Below are 17,328 nucleotides of genomic sequence, written 5' to 3' on the forward strand. Positions count from 1 at the left end.
TCATGCACACAAACGTTTAGGAGCTTTTAGTGGTAGGAGCGTTTACAGGCAGAGAAAAACCCAGGGCCAGTGCGTCCAGAAGCAGCAGCGTTTTGGCAGAAAAACTGCTCGACACGTGTAAATGCGCCTGAACACGTGTTAACGCTAGGTGCATTTAGAGCTTGACCATTAATTTCAATGGCCACAATAAATGATTATTCTGGCCAATTAAAAGAAATAACATCCAAGTGCTTGACACTTTTAAACGCGCCTAAACGCTTGTAAAAACGTCAGATCATTTTACAAACATCAGCTGTTCTCTGCAAAAAACACTGCTGACAGGAGGAAGGCTTCTAGGAGAGCTTTTTTTATTGTCATGTGTGCATGAGGCCTAAAGGGTGCCTCAAGATTGTGCAGAATTTTAAAGGATGCCTTGACTGAAAAAGGTTGAGAAACACTGCATTAGACAAGGAGCCAAAAGTTTACAAAATATTTTAACAAAAGATAGACAAAGACACAGAGACACTTCTATATCTTGACTACCACCTTGACGTTTTAAACTCAGTCCCAGGGACTACATCTGTACTGCTCTGAGGATTGGAAGCTGAATATCTTTTATTTTAATGTAAGAAATCTTATTAAAAGTTTATATGTTTACTACATACCGCTGAATATCTCCCCTTTACTCTAAGAGGATATGGAAGAGTGGAAACAAGAGGAGTAGAAAGTTTGGGGAGTGCCACTATCTATTTGTATAAAGCCTGTCATTTTTGCATAAGGGTAATTATCCATTTTTCACTAGTTGGAGAAGATCACTTGATATGTCACTGTGATATGTTTGAAGTGTTCACTATCAGCCTTCAGCACGTGGAGGTGATCATGTATGCTTAGCGGTTTTTTTTTTGGGCTATTGCGATGTTCACTATATTAATAATTTCATATTAGAATATTTTTTTTCTCTTCTCTATATTTTCACGTGTGACGTGTGCACGTTATGGAGTTCGCATGATACACCTGTTGTCACGGTTTTATTTTGTATGAAGTTAAAGGGTAATACACTATCTTAAGTTTTTGTTTTTGAGGTCCACGAGGGTTTTGAAAAGTCTACACTGGATTATCTACAAGTCAATTTGGAAATATTTACACAAGAGAAATTTGGGATATAATTTTTTTGGGACAGATAAGTTTTGGGACATTTATTTTTATTTTTACTTTTATTTATTTAGAAAAATTGATATATAGTATGGTTACGTACAGTAGACATTTTCAGATAAAAAGAAATGAATGTCACATTTGATCTATATGACTAGCAGCAGTCCTGGTCTAACCTAATGCAGCCACACTTGTTGGCTACTTGATAGTTAACTTACCAAGTTTCTGTTCTAGGGGGTTATTGAACAAGCACATAGTAGTAATAGTGGCAAATAAGAGTAGCATTTAACATATTTACCATGCAATAAAACAATCAATATTTAATTCAGTAACATATTTCCTGCACAGACAGAATGCTAATGCCTAGCTGTTTGTTATTGTATAGTGGTCTGCTGAATACAGGAAATAAAGAAGGGGTGGGTAGCAGGGAGGGAACCAGGGGGCCCCAGCAGAAGGAAAGGACTTTGGCTGACCAAGCATTTCTCTGTCTGTTTGAAGTATGCTGTTTACTCTGTGGGTGGCAAAGGTTATGTTTTAGCACTTTTTAGTGCATTTAACATATTCTAGGACTAGGCATAGTCACCAGAGCTGTCAGGTAAGGACACTTTTCAGAAAGCATGTTTAATATAAGTGAATAGGATACATAATTCAATGTCTACTATACTGTTGCTATGCTATCATTCATTACCATCTTGCAAACAGCAAAATGCAGCTCAGTCTGTTTCTCTAACTCTTATATTCCTCCTACAGAGCGGATTCTGGCATTCCTTTTAAAAAAATCCCAAACTCAGTGGTTTCCAAAATGAATCTCCTCTACTTTACCACAAGTTTACTACTTATTTCTTCAGCATTATGTGGTGTTAAAGATCTGCTTGATCATTATGAAAGCAGCAATGGAGCTGTGGGAGCACGAGGTGTATCACCCCAAAATGCAGAAAGCCTTCAGGATGACACTGTGACCAATGATCTTATTGCTGAAGGAGATGATGAAGAGGACTACCTGGATTTTGATAAAATATTAGGTGAAGATGAAGATTATACAGACATCATTGATGTTCTTCCAGAGATCAAGAGTACTGAAAAAATACCAGGGAATATATATGAACTTTTCCCAGGAAAAACAAGGATTCAAAGGCTGAACATAATCAATGCCAATTTTGGCTTTGATCTTTATCGAGCCATAAAAGAAACCACAAATGCAACTGAAAACATCTTATTAGCACCAGTTGGTGTATCTACAGCATTGGCTGAAGTGGCACTGGGCACAAAAGGGCAGACTCACAGCCAAATTCTATCTACTTTAGGCTTCAAGAATTTCATCAATGCTAGTTCAAAATATGACATCTTCACAATTCATGAAGTCTTTCGTAAATTAACTCACAGACTCTTCCGCAGAAATTTTGGCTATACTTTAAGAGCAGTCAATGACCTCTACATAGAGAAATACTTTGCCATTAGGGAGGACTTTCAGAAAAACTTGAAAAACTACTACTTTGCAGAGGCTCAGATTGGCGACTTTGAAGATAAAGCATTCCTCAGTAAGATTAACCAACGCATTCACAAGCTGACCAAAGGACTGATTAAAGAAGCACTCTCAAACCTTAGCCCAGATCTTCTGTTGTTACTTGTAAACTGCATCTACTTCAAAGGTAAGAATTTCTTATAGCTGACTAGTTACGTTTATGCATTTTATCAGCACATTTTAGTGTGAGAGAGTGCCTTTTGCATATATAATATTCTAATAGCCAGATGGCTATGTATAGGTATGAAGACAGTTAATTATATAAGAATCAACACCAAAAGCATGCTGCTACCAAATTTACTTGAGAACTTCAGAAAAAAGTGAAAGAGGTGCTAGGTTAAAACATCCCTGTACTGGGAGCAACATGCAGATTGTCAATGCAGATCTCATTTTGAAAATCTTAGTTACCTGTTTGTGACTTCAGTACTTTAGGTCATCCACCCAGAACAAAGACGGCCATAGATGGATCAAATTTTGATCCATCTATGACCATTCCTGCTTGAGGGAAGTTGATCTAATGTTTGACTTCTCTTGAATGGGAATGTTGGAAAATTTTAATTTGACCACCGCATGCAGCCAATTGGCTGCTGTGCTGGTCAATGTATTCTGGACAGCAGCTGTCCGAATACAATAGCACAGCGGGGAGAATTCCTCTATCCACCTCAAATGTGTGGATCCATATATGGCCAGCCCAAGCACGCAAAGAAGTCAGAGCAAAACCATACCTCCTGATATGCATACTTGTTCTAGGTCAAAGATGAAAAAAAATGTATTGCAAAATCAGCACTGATGTCATGCAAAAAGTAATTTTAAAAAGAAAGATCAACAATACAGTCTATAGGCTTTCTCAAAACGTTATATAAAGCCAAGTCTGTCAGCAGAGATCATGGTAATGCAATACAGCTGTCATTCTCACATTTACAGTATGTGTTAAATGTAAATCTAGTATTTATATGAATGGCATACAGAGGGACAAACTTTTTTTTTTTTTTTTTTAATAGGAACTTGGGAGAATAAGTTTCCAGTAGAGTATACCCATAATGCAAATTTTCGTGTGAGTGACAAAGAAGTTGTGAAAGTGCCCATGATGAAGACCAAAGGAAACTTCTTCGTAGCTGTAGATTCTGACCTGGACTGTGATGTTCTGCAGCTGCCATATGTTGGCAACATCAGCATGCTAATTGCTATGCCACACAAACTGTCTGGAATAAAACTCCTTGAGAAGAAGCTCAATTCACATGTGGTAGAAAAATGGCAGAAAATTATGACAAACAGGTAAGCTTGCAAAAAGTTTCAAAATTATGTATCAGCAGAGTTGTTCATTATTTGGCTGCAGCACAACATCTTGCCATCTAAAGCTGGCCATACACTGACAAAATGTAATCTGCCTGGATATTGTACTCTAACAGCTGATGCAGACAGCTAAAATTGATCAGTCAACAATTTTTTGCCCAGGTCACTCGACTTTTTTATTAGGCTGCACAGTGACTAAACGTTTAGCGATTCTGCCTGGCACCACTAAGATCGTTGGTTCGAATCCTAACCACGGTACCACCTGCCTAGCATTTACATGTTCTCCCTGCGCCTGCCGTGGGTTTCTGGGTACTCTGGCTTCCTCCCACACTCACAAGACATGCAGGCAGGTTAATTGGACCCTGTCTAAAATGTGAATGTGATTTAGGGAATATATAAATATATATATATGTATATATATATATATATATATATATATATATATATATATATATACATACATACACATACACACACATATACATACATACATACGTGTGTGTAAAATGCTGTACGAGTACCTGTAATAAATAAATGAAATTGAAGGATTTCAGGTGTGACAGTCCCGACAGGGTCACCCATGAAGCAAATCCGCTCAATGTATGGCGAGTTTAAAGTGGTATTAAACTCAAAGGCAAACATTAAAGTGGAAGTAAACTCACTTTTGTATCTTTTACCTACAGGTAAGCTTACAATAAAGCTTACCTGTAGGTAAAATGAATATATTCTAAACGTACACCGTTTAGGAGATATTCGCTCTTTTTGTCAGCAGGCGCATGCGCTCTGAATGATACCCGTGTCATTCCATCAGAGCACTATGCCGTGTCCTGAGACTTTGGCGTGCATGCTCGGGAGTGACATAATTGCGGCTCAGCCAGTCAGATGACCAGACCTCGCAAACCCCGAAGAAAGACCGGGTGAAGATGTAAGCCTCTGCAGCGGGGACGCCACTCCGCTAGAGGGCTTCGTTTTAAGGTAAGTCCTGCATAATGTGTTAGAATGTAATGCATTAGGACATTACCTTTGGGATTTTTTCATTTTTTTTCTCAAGCTGCAGTTCACTACCACTTTAATTATACTACAGCTTACCAACTACATGTGATGGCTGCATTAGTTCTCTTTCCTTTATTTTCACCTGCTGATCCAGCTAATAGGTGTGTTTTCCAACAGAACAAGCTGTCCTGCAGATGTAGCTGTTAGAAGGTTGAGACAAACCATTTATCATTGATAGGGGTGCTTACAATGATCAGCTTTTATTTATGTAAAACCTTTAACCTAAAAGGAAAAAAAAGGTTGCTGTAACTACTTAGAGGGTGTTAGGGTGTGCAGTGCAGTCCAGTGGGATCACACACTGTTCCCAGTGCCAGGTGGTGCCTTGCGATGCGTTGCAGTATGCTGAAAAAAGTAGTGCATGCACTAGTCTTTTTTAGCGCATCGTGCCCGCACACCATTGCGTGTGTGACCTGGGAACACAAGAGACAAGGCATTCTGTCTTGTCATGAGGTGGGACTGCGCTGGAATAACTGCCCAGCACATTCCCACCATCTGGTGTAAATGGACCCTTAACTGGAGTTTGGCTTCAATTTGTTCAGTGTACCTAAATCTGCTAGCACATCTATTGTAAATCTACCATTCCCCAAGATGGACAATGATGCTGTCCAAAGGTGTTGCTGTTGCTCTATCATCCAGAGCGTAGGCACACTTATATAGGTGGTGTGTTACTGACCAGCTCACCAGGGGAAAATAAAGGGAAAAAAGACTAATCTAATGATTGCTAAGCTGCTACAAATTACATTTTTGCTTTGGGTTTAATACTGCTTTAAGACATCGTGATAAAATTTAAATAAAAAAAAAAAATCACAACTTATAAATCTGCTTCTGTACACCTCACATTTACCAAGAGCTCCATTTATACTTATGGAAAAGTCATCGGCCTTTGGCCTTAATGGTCGACGGCCTTTCCATTGGAATGAAGAATGGAGAAGCAGAGCCTAACTGAGAGACTCTCCGTGGAGAGGCTGTGCAGGTCCCAGCAGCCACACAATGAAGATCTCCCAGGGTAGTGGATAGGCAAGTTTAAGATGCGGGGATACTAAAAGTACAGTTATCTTTAATAATTGCTTGTGAGTTTCCAAAAATAATTTTATATATTTTAGGTCACAGAACAAAATTAAGATATTGTATCTTTTTAATATGTGTTCTCAGGACAAGGGATATTTATCTTCCTCGCTTCAAGCTGGAAAAGATCTATAACTTAAAGGATGTGCTCAGCAACATGGGAGTGAAGGATGTGTTCACTGCCAAGGCAGACTTCTCGGGCATTACTAATGAAGATATCAACATTGGCCTGGTTAGTGTATTCAGCTTATCAGACATAAGGCTTTTACAATGCATATTATTAAAAAAAATCTATAATAATAATAAATATATATTATACACACATATATATATATTATACACACACACACACACACACACACACACACACACACACATATATATATAGATATAGATATACATACACACCCATATACACAGTGTGTGTGTGTATATATCTATATATCTATATATATCTATATATATATATATATATATATATATATACACACATACATACACACACATATATATATTATATCACAATATTGCCAAAAGTATTTGGACACCCTTCCAAATCATTGGATTCAGGTGTTCCAATCACCTCCATGGCCACAGGTGTAAAAATCAAGAAACTATGCATGCAGACTGCTTCTACATAAATTTGTGAAAGAATGGGTCACTCTCAGGAGCGCAGTGAGTTCAAGCGTGGTACCGTGATAGGTTGCCACCTGTGCAATAAGTCCATACATGAGATTTCCTTGCTACTAAATATTCCACGATCAGCTGTTAGTGGTATTATAACAAAGTGGTAGCAACTGGAAACAACAGCAACTCAGCCACGAACTGGTAGGCCACGTAAAATGACAGAGCAGGGTCAGCGCATGCTGAAGTGCACAGTACGTATAAGTCGCCAACTGTCTGCAGAGTCAATAACTAAAGACCTCCAAACTTCGTGTGGCCTTCAGATTAGCAGAACAGTGCGTAGAGAGCTTAATGGAATGGGTTTCCATGGTCGAGCAGCTGCATCCAAGCCTTACATCACCAAGTGCAATGCAAAGCGTCGGATGTAGTGGTGTAAAGTGCGCTGCCACTGGACCCTAGAGCAGTGAAGACATGTTCTCTGGAGTGACTAATCACGCTTCTCTGTCTGGCAATCCAACAGACATGTCTGTGTTTGGCGGTTGCCAGGAGAACAGTACTTTTCTGACTGCATTGTGCCAAGTGTAAAGTTTGCTGGAGAAGGGAATATGGTGTGGGGTTGTTTTTCAGGGGTAAAGCTTGGCTGCTTAGTTCCAGTGAAGGGAACTCTTAAGGCGTCAGCATACCAAGACATTTTGGACAATTTCATGCTCCCACCTTTGTGGGAAGAGTTTGGGGATGGCCCCTTCCTGTTCCAACATGACTGCGCACCAGTGCACAAAGCAAGATCCATAAAGACACGGATGAGCGAGTTTGGGGTGGAGGAACTTGATTGGCCTGCACAGAGTCCTGACCTCAACCCGACTGAACAGCTTTGGGATGAATTAGAGCTGAGGATGAGAGCCAGACCTTCTCATATTAGTGCATTCCAGTGTGCTTCTGGAAGAATGGTCAAACATTCCCATAGACACACTACTAAACCTTGTGGACAGCCTTCCCAGAAGAGTTGAAGCGGATATAGGTTGCAGAGGGTGGGCCAACTCTTTATTGAACCCTACAGACTAAGACTGAGATCCATTAAAGTTCATGTGCGTGTAAAGGCAGGCACCCCAATACTATTGGCAATATAGTGTGTGTATGTGTGTGTGTATACTGTATATACAGTATATGTAAAATATGCATGAAAGAACAACTGTTTGTGTTGCCCATCACAAGAGTTAGCATTTACTATGATCGGTCACATACAGTCTGATCTTTTGCTGTGTGCCATCATCTAATTTTTTTTTTTTTGCTGTGGTTGCTGGTGTCTGCAATTCAATAAAAGAGGAGCTCCAGCCATTTTTGTGTTTATTAAAAGTCAGCAGCTACAAAACTGCGCATTGTGAATGGTCCTGCAGTCATCTGGGATCTGTGACGTGTCCCAGAAGAATGCGTGGAGGGTGGGGGAGAGCAGAACTTCCGCTCAGATTGCCTAGGTGATCCGAGTGGAAGTGGGAGCGGGTACCTGTCAAAACCAGATACCCGCCTCCCTAAAAAAAAAAGTGCCATTTGGTTTATAGGAGGAGGCCTTAAAGTAGAACTTCCCATTTTGGGTGCAGCTCTACTTTAACATCTCAGAGAGCAAGAATAAAGATCTACAGTTATTAAAAATCTCTATTGTGATATTTTGTCTCAAACATGGTAAATAATGCTCGTTTAATAACTACTTTACTACATAGTCCGTGTCAGCAGTGATTTGGTTTCATTTCTATCCAAAGCTGCAATTTACATGGCAATTCCTATTCCCTTATTTGTTTAGAAGATTGTAAATCTTCTAAAGAAAATCTAGAAGAAAAACTATAGAAATAGCTACAATCAGACAATAAAAAGGCAAGTTAAAAAATGTGTATCCCATAAATGATAGATCACACTAGCCTTTACTATGGAGTAATCTACAACATTTGATTACAGCATGGCAGTATACTGGAGCAAACTAAAGGCTTGAATACTTAGGCCTCCGTTCATATCAGCACATAATGAAGGTCAGACGCATTAATATAATTAATGCAATTTTGTAACTTTGTGCTTTTTTTTTTTTTTTAACTGTCCTCTAACAAACCTCTTTGCAGTTTCAACAACAAGGCAGCATCACAGTGAACGAAGAGGGAACACAAGCTGCTAGTCTTACTACTGTGGGCTTTACGCCACTTTCCACACAAACGCGCTTCATTGTGGACCGTCCCTTCCTTTTTTTCATCTATGAACATCGCACCAATTGCCTTATTTTCTGTGGAAGAGTGTCCAACCCCACCAAGTCTTGAACTGGTCTCACAACTAAGCAATGGGCTTTATAATCATTTTACTATTTATGTAGCTGAGAAGGGCAACTACATACAAAATGCCTAATCAGCATGCTCACCAGGTAAAAGTGTAAAATAGTTGTTAGGAGGAACAGAGCATAAAGAATTACAGAGTCAGCTGCTAGAACGTTCACATTTGTCAAAATGTATAATGAACTTAAAAACATAGAATTCAATTGTATTTGCACCAGTGTCATATGGAAAAACCTATTAGTCAATTTGTAATAGAGACCTGTCTATTACACTGTAAGAAAGCCAAGCTGTATATTATATTATTGTGAACTATACAATGTAAAGTGTTCAATAAAATGTTCAAAATTCTGCTAATGAATAATAAAAGTCTGCAATCTAGACCTTTGTCATCACAGAATGCCTGTTTCTGATCAACTAATGGTTTGGGCTGGGATATTTTTTAACTGCTGGGTTTATGCAAGCTTGATAAATATTTGCTCTTTTTCTACCAGTGTAACCATTAACCCCATGGCAAGTGTCCTCTGAACTTTTAAACTGAATAGTTGCAAAAGAGTTGAATATACATTGTTAAAATGTATAAACTAAATTACATCGGAATACGCACATCTTTTTTTGTAAAAACCTGGTACACGAAGTTCCTCCTTTTTTACATTGGACTGTTACCGTGAAGAAACCAACATAACCTCAAATGGAGTTAAAAGAAAACAAAACAACTATACTGAAACAAGATGACAAAAAATGAAGGGCCAGCAAAAGGGAAAAGGGGGGAAATACTTCTGGACCACTCTTATTTTGGCAGCTATGGACCAGAAACAACAATTATTCCACAAATGTAAGTTTGCAGTTCTGAAGAAAAAAAACATCTGTGAGCATCCTTCAGAAGAATAAAGCTCCTAAATACTCCCAGCTTCTCCCTTTGTATACATAGTTTAAAATATTGGTCAGTAATCTCAACTCTCAAATGGCTTGTGTCATTTGAAAAGTGTAACTCAGAAGACCCAAACCCCAGGGGGCACTAGTATATTTAAATTTACACTTTTAGGCAACGTTGAAGCCTAGACTGCATCCATCTACTTTCAGGAGGATGGGCCAAAAGAAATGTAGGGGAGGAGATAGGTCAGCTAAGGTCAATAAGAATGTTGGGTTGGAGGTAGGTCAACTCTTGACCCTGCTGCTGTTACTGTATTTATGCATCCATATATACAAGGTTTATGTGAGCATATATTGGCTTCCAAGCAGTTCTAGTAGTACTCAGAACAACTAGTATGTCTGAACTTTGGTGGCCTGATGTGCCATCATGTCGACTGCAGCTGCTCCAAATAATTTTGCACTTGGGCTTAAAAAATGGTGCACAAATATCAGAATATTCCACTTTTACAATTATTTCTTCACCAAGTTTAACAGCTTGGCTATAAAAATACATATTTATTGATGCCCAACTAATTGATTGCAAAATTTGTACTTTTTGATATACATCACACAAGTAAACTAAAGTATATTGATAATTATATGTTTTAAATGCATCTGCAGGACAAGGTTCAAATATCAGAAGCAATATTCAATAAGGTCATGCGGGAACTAATATGATATAGTAGAGTTGATAAAACTTCTAGGGAGCCATGATGTTGAAGGTTATGGTTTCTTTCATTTTGGACAGCAAAGGGAAGGGTTAGTGCAACCCTTTCAAGGTATTTATTGCTTCCTGTGTTCCCAGTGAGAAGAAACAACCTCTTTCTAGCAACCATTTTCTCCAGTACTGGAAGTGAGGGAGCATTCAAAATTTAGATATGTCACCAGAACAAAAATAGAAGAGAAGCTTTCCATTGGGGACTCTTGTTGCAGTATCAGCTGTCAAAGAGTGAATTTCCCTTACTTGAGAGACATTTTCTCAGATACCTGTAGTGTCCACCAGAGAGAAGTGAAGGGAAATTTCTCTAATGGGCTATAAAAGAAGAAAACGATGATAGTGCCACATTCATTCCTATGAGTCAGCCACACTATATGAGACCACTGGAAGACACAATGAGCACAGCTACCCATATGAATGAATAAGACCACAGAATGCATGCACAGTGCAGAGAGGGGCAAGCCAGGACTTTGAAAGAGTAGAAACTTATCGATAAAGAAATGCTGCAATAAAAGAGTAACCCAATTCAACACACAAACCAACTATCACACATGGTTCACAGACCTGTGAATCTTTTACCTTTAAACTAAACACCCCAAAATGTTTTACATAAGTACTGTGCTTAGCAATACTCACCACAGCAATGACAGGAATTAGGACTCCAAGGTTTCCAGCACTACTAGATGCCTGTTGCAAAACAAAGGGCAGAATAAATTTGAGAAAATGTGGCTTTGTTTAAAAAAAAAAAAAAAAAAAAGACTGAAGGTTGCATCAAGAAAGATTATAGAACATATTACATGAAATGTAGTTCTGCATCTGACTGCATGTAATCTTTTCATTGCTGTTTGTTTGCCTTTGAGGTTTGAATAGTTATACTAAATTTAGTTAGTGCACTTGCACACTACTTCCCCCAAGTTATCCCCAAAGTATACAAATAATGTTTTGGTTCAGCCCTTTGGTATTTTTAATAAAATACGATGTAACATCAAAAGGTTGCTTTTTATTCACTGCTTCTTAACCACTTCGAGTCCGGACACTTTTACCCCCTTCCTGTCCAGGCCAATTTTCAGCTTTCAGTGCTATCACACTTTGAAGGACAATATGACAATATGTACCCATATGAATTTTTTAGCATTTTTTTGAGACAGATAAAGCTTTATTTTGGTGGTATTTTTCACCACTGGGATTTTTATTTTTTTTGCTATGTAAATTAAAATGTCCAAAAATTTTGAAAAAAAAAAGTGTTTTTCTTATAAAATGTTGCAAATAAATAGTATTTCATCATAAATCTTGGCCAAAATTTATTCCGTTATATTTTTAGTAAAAAAAAAAAAAAACAAACCAAAATTAGTTTATAACCAAAAATTATAATTTTTTAACTTTTTTTTACTTTATATTATTTATTATTTTTTTTTTTACATACTGTCACCCTAGCAGTACAGTGTCACCATGGTGAGGGGTGATGAAGATTTTTTTTTTTTTACACTGATTGCTTTTACACCCATAAAGGCTGTAAAAGCAATCATTTCTCCTTCTCTCTAGCTGCATGCTTGCAGCCATTGAGAACTACTGAGTGAGCTGTGATTGGTCACAGCTTGTCACATGGTACAAGGCTGTTGTGAATAGCCTTGTATCATGTGACCTTTGTGACCATTCACAGATTTCACACGCAGTAAGCAATGATGGGTATCCCCGCTTCAGTCGATCCTGAATACGGCTGCCAGACTCATTCACTTTTCCAACCGCTCCATCTCCGCCACCCCCCTCTGCCAATCCCTCCACTGGCTTCCGATTGCGCAACGGATCAAATTCAAAATCCTAACACTGACGTACAAAGCCGTCCACCACACGGCCCCGAACTACATCACTGACCTAATATCCAAGTACCACCCAGCACGCACACTCCGGTCCTCACAAGACCTCCTTCTCTCTAGTTCCCTGGTCTCCTCCTCCCATGCCCGCCTCCAGGACTTCTCCAGGGTGTCACCCATCCTCTGGAACTCCCTGCCCCAACCCTTCAGATTATCACCTACTCTCCTCTCCTTTAGGCGCACCCTGAAAACCCATCTCTTCAGGGAAGCCTACCCCACCCCCTGCTAACTTGCCGACCTCCTCCACTCTTCCTACCACTCCATCCCCCACAGCTATCTCCTCCTGTACCACTATCCCCTCCCTCCTAGATTGTAAGCTCGAAAGAGCAGGGCCCTCGATCCCCTCATGTTTTGCATTGTATTGGTATTGTTCTGTCACATGTTCTGTCCCCCTTTGTAATGTACAGTGCTGAGCAAACTATCGGCGCTTTATAAATACTGTATAATAATAATAATGTCACAAGTGACATCTTGCTTACTACTCTGCATGTGATCACTGATTGGCCAATCAGTGATCACATGATCGGGACCTCGTACAGAGGTCCCATCCCACGATCGCTGTTCCACTGTGTCCGGAGGACACAGCGGGCACCAGATCGCGGGAGCACGCAAAAGCAGGGTACGGGGTGGCCATTTATAAACGGCCACCCGACCCTGCACTGCCACCATCCGGCCATTTATATGGCCGACGGGAGTTGGTTAAGTATGGGTAAAGTTAAAATAAAAAAAAGGATGTAGTTGGAAAAAAATGTATGGTGCTTGCTAATTGCAATGCATGTCAAGCTCAATTTCCCACATATTCCCCCTCAGTGCCAACATGTGTCAGTGTTTAGGAACATCTTTCTACATGTTCTTACTCTCCGAAAAAGATATGTAACAAGCTGATATTAATGGGGATGAAATACCTATCAAAAAGAAGAAAACAGATCTTGTGTGGTTATATAAAATGTTCCTGTTGGGTGATTATTCTGCAGAACAAGAATAAACAGGACACTGATCTAGGTACATTCTGATACAGTTTCCCTATTTGCTACTGCAGGACTTTACTCTATGCCTGCATGCTGTGGGTGGGAACTTTGACACAGCTATGCCATGGAATGTCACAAACCTCTCAGTCGTTCATTGTCTCCCACATGAGTAAAGCATGCACAGTCCTTGAACTTAAAACTGGCACACATGTACAATCAGTCAAAGTCTAAAGTAAATTCTAAAAGTGCCAAAATATAGTGAGCAGCAAAATCTAATCATACAAAGCACTAGTCACAATTAAAGATGTAATAAATTGATCATGTTCTTAACAAAACACAACGTTCCATAGATTAATTCAATCAGAACTGCTAATGTCATCCACCCCAAAATAGAGCATGTGATCAAGCCAGTAAATCTGCACATCTTACCTTAACGTTTTACCCAATGCATATAGCTGAATGTATAGACCAAAACATGCATATAAAGTATCTTACCTGCCAACATAAATGGTTTAGTCAGCCTTGAAATTCAGGTACCCCTGTCAGACAGCAAAGCCAGGCCCTGGACCTATTTGCAGGCTACATCAAAGGCCAGTCCCAGTCTGATACTAGACCAGGAAAGATCAGCAGTATAATAAGGAGACTATACCTGCACATGTCAGCTATCAGTCTCCTTAACATGCCTACTGTAAATGTGCAAAGCAACAGATTCCCTCACTGGCTCACAGTGCTGACCCTCAGGAGACTGACTAAAGACACATTCAGGTACTTATGCAAGTTATATACAAATATACATGTATGAGCTGATTATTGAATATAAAAACAAACTACAGCTTTAATATGTCCTCATATTCAATGCAGCAATATTTAGCAGGATGCCTAACTGCTTCCTGTCAGAACTACACCTTAGCGTCCTGTGTACACACACTTTTCTCTGCATCACAACGGTTTTCCCATACCAGTCAATGTGAAGGTAAAATCAGCTTAAAGCAGCTTGATGCAGCCTAGGAGGTCAGAGGTACACGTGAATGACCACAGTAGTACCTGAGTGTATACAGTGTTTTGCCAACTATACAAGCACTTAGACATATGGTTCTGTGCTGTGCCACCTGCTTTTGATGTACCGAAGTGTGTGAATGGGGCTGCAGTGGGCTCAGAATACAGCCAATGCAGGAAACAGGGCCTCCCACAAAGTAAGGACATTGCAGGCAGAGGGAATTAATTAGCGAAGCAACAGGGGCAAAACAAAATGAAAACTAGAAACATTCAGCTGTGCAGGCCTTGCCCCCCAAGTCAGTTGAACTATGTAATTCCTGTGGCTATGACATCTACCAGTACCTGTGCATGTGGTCTGTTGTATGCTCTTTGCTTTCTCTACGATTATGGCTCAGCAATTCATTCCACAATTTGAGCAAAAAAAAATTCAGTCTCCTATATTCCTGGATCTACTGTACATTTTTACAAACAGTTTTCATGAAAGGAAATGATTGTACATTTTTTACAAGAAATGCTGAAAGGTAATTTCCCAGGTTTAAGATGTTAAATAGATGGTATTTTGATCTCCTCAACAATCAGCTAGAGCTGGATATTGTAACTGGAAGATCATTACAAGTGTTACTAAACCCATAACAGTAAAATCAGTATATATATATGCAGTAAAGCATGCTTGTTATACTCATTGTGGAACCTAAGGGTTCTCTGCATTGTGTAAAAAGGCTGTTTGATCCTGTTTGATCCTGACTTCTCTGCTCCTCCTCTTGTCCAAACGTCCACGTCTTGTCCTGATAAGACAAACTGAACTGTAGCAATTCTGCTTCTGCACATGCTCAGTTTAGTGTGAATTACTAGAGAGGTTTTTTTTCTTGGGAGAGTACATATGATCAGCACAGGGTCAATCAGCACTGTCCAGACAGAGGTCAGGGGTTTCACATCCTCCTAGAGCAGAAATAAAACTCCTCCTACAAGCTTTAACCAGTGCTCTGCTGAACACTGATATAAGTCACAAGACTGCTTTAACTGCTGATGAGAAAAGGTATTTAGCAGTTTATATTTACTAAAATAATAGCACTTCCATGTTGTGTGTACTGTGGGAGACCAGATATAGTGAATGCAGGGTCCTGGGTTTAGTAACACTTTAAGCCTAATCAATTGACATCTTTGTTTAATCATGTCTTCATAAAATACCATACAATACTTAATATAAGCTGCTGTCTAAATGATTAAATTTATAAACAAGTTCTTTATGTATGATACTTAAACAAATAAAAAAGTACTATTAATAAAGGCATAATTCATACCATTAAAGCTCACATCAAATCCTTAAACTCACCTTCAGTGCTGGGCCTTTTTCACTGGCTCTTTCACTGGCCCGTTTTCCCTCTAGCCCCAACTGGACAAATAGCTCTAATAGGTTCATCAAAAGCTCATCCACCAGCTGCTCTCCCTGGATGTTGGCCGCAATATTCGCCAGTGCATTTATGACTGCCAAGGAACAGTGTCTGTCCACAGAATGGATTAAGAAGCGTCATATTTAGCTAAAAGCAGGTGTAAAATGCCTGCATATAGCCAAAGCAGTTTTCATTGCCCCCTCTATACCTAAATGCCAGTTATTTATTTTTTTTTTTTTAACAGGCAAGCTCCAACATTTCCTGATATTTGTGGAGCCAGCTTGCCTCCCTCCCATGTCCTACACATTTCTATTGGCTAGGGAGGCAGCCTATCATAGTGCCAGAACAATGGAAATGATTCAGGGAGAAAGTAGAGGGATTAGCAGTCTTAGACACTACCCAGATACATCAGTGCTTTGTCCTTTCAGAACCAACTGGCATTTGGTCAAAGAGGGGGCAATAGAAACTGCAGTGGGTATGTGATGCTTAAAACTAATTTATGCTATATAAAGCTTGGAATAAACAGAATGAATGAAAATATAGACAGGTTAAAAAAAAGAAAAAGGTTTACAAAATATGCACACCCTACAAACACACAGAATGGATGAAAATAGGTGCAGTAACAGGGTGTTAATTTTATCCATAATATGCAAATTCATGTTACTATGTATGTGATTTGACAACAGATTCACAGATAATACAGCAAGTTTCTGACTTTTGTGAAAATTAGGCAAGATTAGGCCTTTGTGAAAAACAGGCAGATCAAGGTTAAAGTGGCAAAACCTAACAAACTCTAAACCTACTCTCAGCCACAGTCTAAGACTAATCTATCTATCTAGCCTTGTAAAGAAAACATCACTATACTTACCTGCAGCCGCTCTGGTCTGGCCCCACACTGAGATGTCAGCGGCAGCTTCCGTGTGCAGAAGTGTGTAGAAGAGGCAGTAGGCAACCGAAGCCCCTTAGTAACGCTATGCGTGACGTCACTTCCCATCCATTGTCAGCTGTCTCCTGCACACAGTGGGAACCACTGGAGACTGAAGCGGCTGCAGAACAGGTAAGTATAGCAATTTGTTCTTTACAGGGCTAGATATATTAGGCTTATAATGTGGCTGAGAGCAAGTTTAGAATCAGTTAAATTTTGCCTTTACTTCCACTTTAACAAAAGATGTCTTTTATGTTCATTAATGATATCAGATTTAAAAAAAAAAATGGATTTTCATACTTACTATAAAATCCTTTTCTCTGAGTCTATTCAGGAACATAGCTTTGTAATAAGCAGCCTAGAATTTTACTGCAGTCTACAGGAGCAAAAGACGCTAGACACAGTGAAAAATTGAAGGCCACCCCCTTGAGACTCTAACCTCTCACACCTGCTTAGTTGTAACAAACAGAGCTGCATCATTCTAACAGGAGCAGCGACGGGAATTCAAAAAAGTGGTTATGACATAACACAGCTCAACCGCCAAAGGATATAC

General features: G+C 39.4%; 2 protein-coding genes across 3 annotated transcripts in view; one reads left to right on the plus strand and one right to left on the minus strand.

Annotated features, from left to right (window-relative positions):
- The window catches only part of PI4KA (phosphatidylinositol 4-kinase alpha), a 168,707-nt gene that overhangs the window by 81,877 nt on the left and 69,502 nt on the right, over positions 1-17,328 (minus strand). For both annotated transcript variants that reach the window (XM_089653173.1, XM_089653172.1), the window contains exons 18-19: positions 15,793-15,961; positions 11,261-11,311 (exon numbers count right to left, since the gene is read on the minus strand). In XM_089653173.1, coding sequence (XP_089509299.1) covers positions 11,261-11,311; positions 15,793-15,961 — 220 coding nt within the window. The remainder of the gene's footprint in view (positions 1-11,260; positions 11,312-15,792; positions 15,962-17,328) is intronic.
- Positions 1,583-9,375, plus strand: SERPIND1 (serpin family D member 1). Its single transcript, XM_089653174.1, has 5 exons — positions 1,583-1,726; positions 1,882-2,780; positions 3,655-3,928; positions 6,152-6,296; positions 8,794-9,375. The coding sequence occupies exons 2-5, from the start codon at positions 1,934-1,936 to the stop codon at positions 8,983-8,985; spliced, it is 1,458 nt and encodes a 485-aa protein (XP_089509300.1). The 5' UTR covers positions 1,583-1,726; positions 1,882-1,933; the 3' UTR covers positions 8,986-9,375.

Source organism: Staurois parvus, unplaced genomic scaffold, assembly GCF_062004578.1.
Source record: "Staurois parvus isolate SC_StPar_1 unplaced genomic scaffold, SC_StPar_1.0 ptg000704l, whole genome shotgun sequence".
Classification (NCBI taxonomy): Eukaryota; Metazoa; Chordata; class Amphibia; order Anura; family Ranidae; genus Staurois; species Staurois parvus.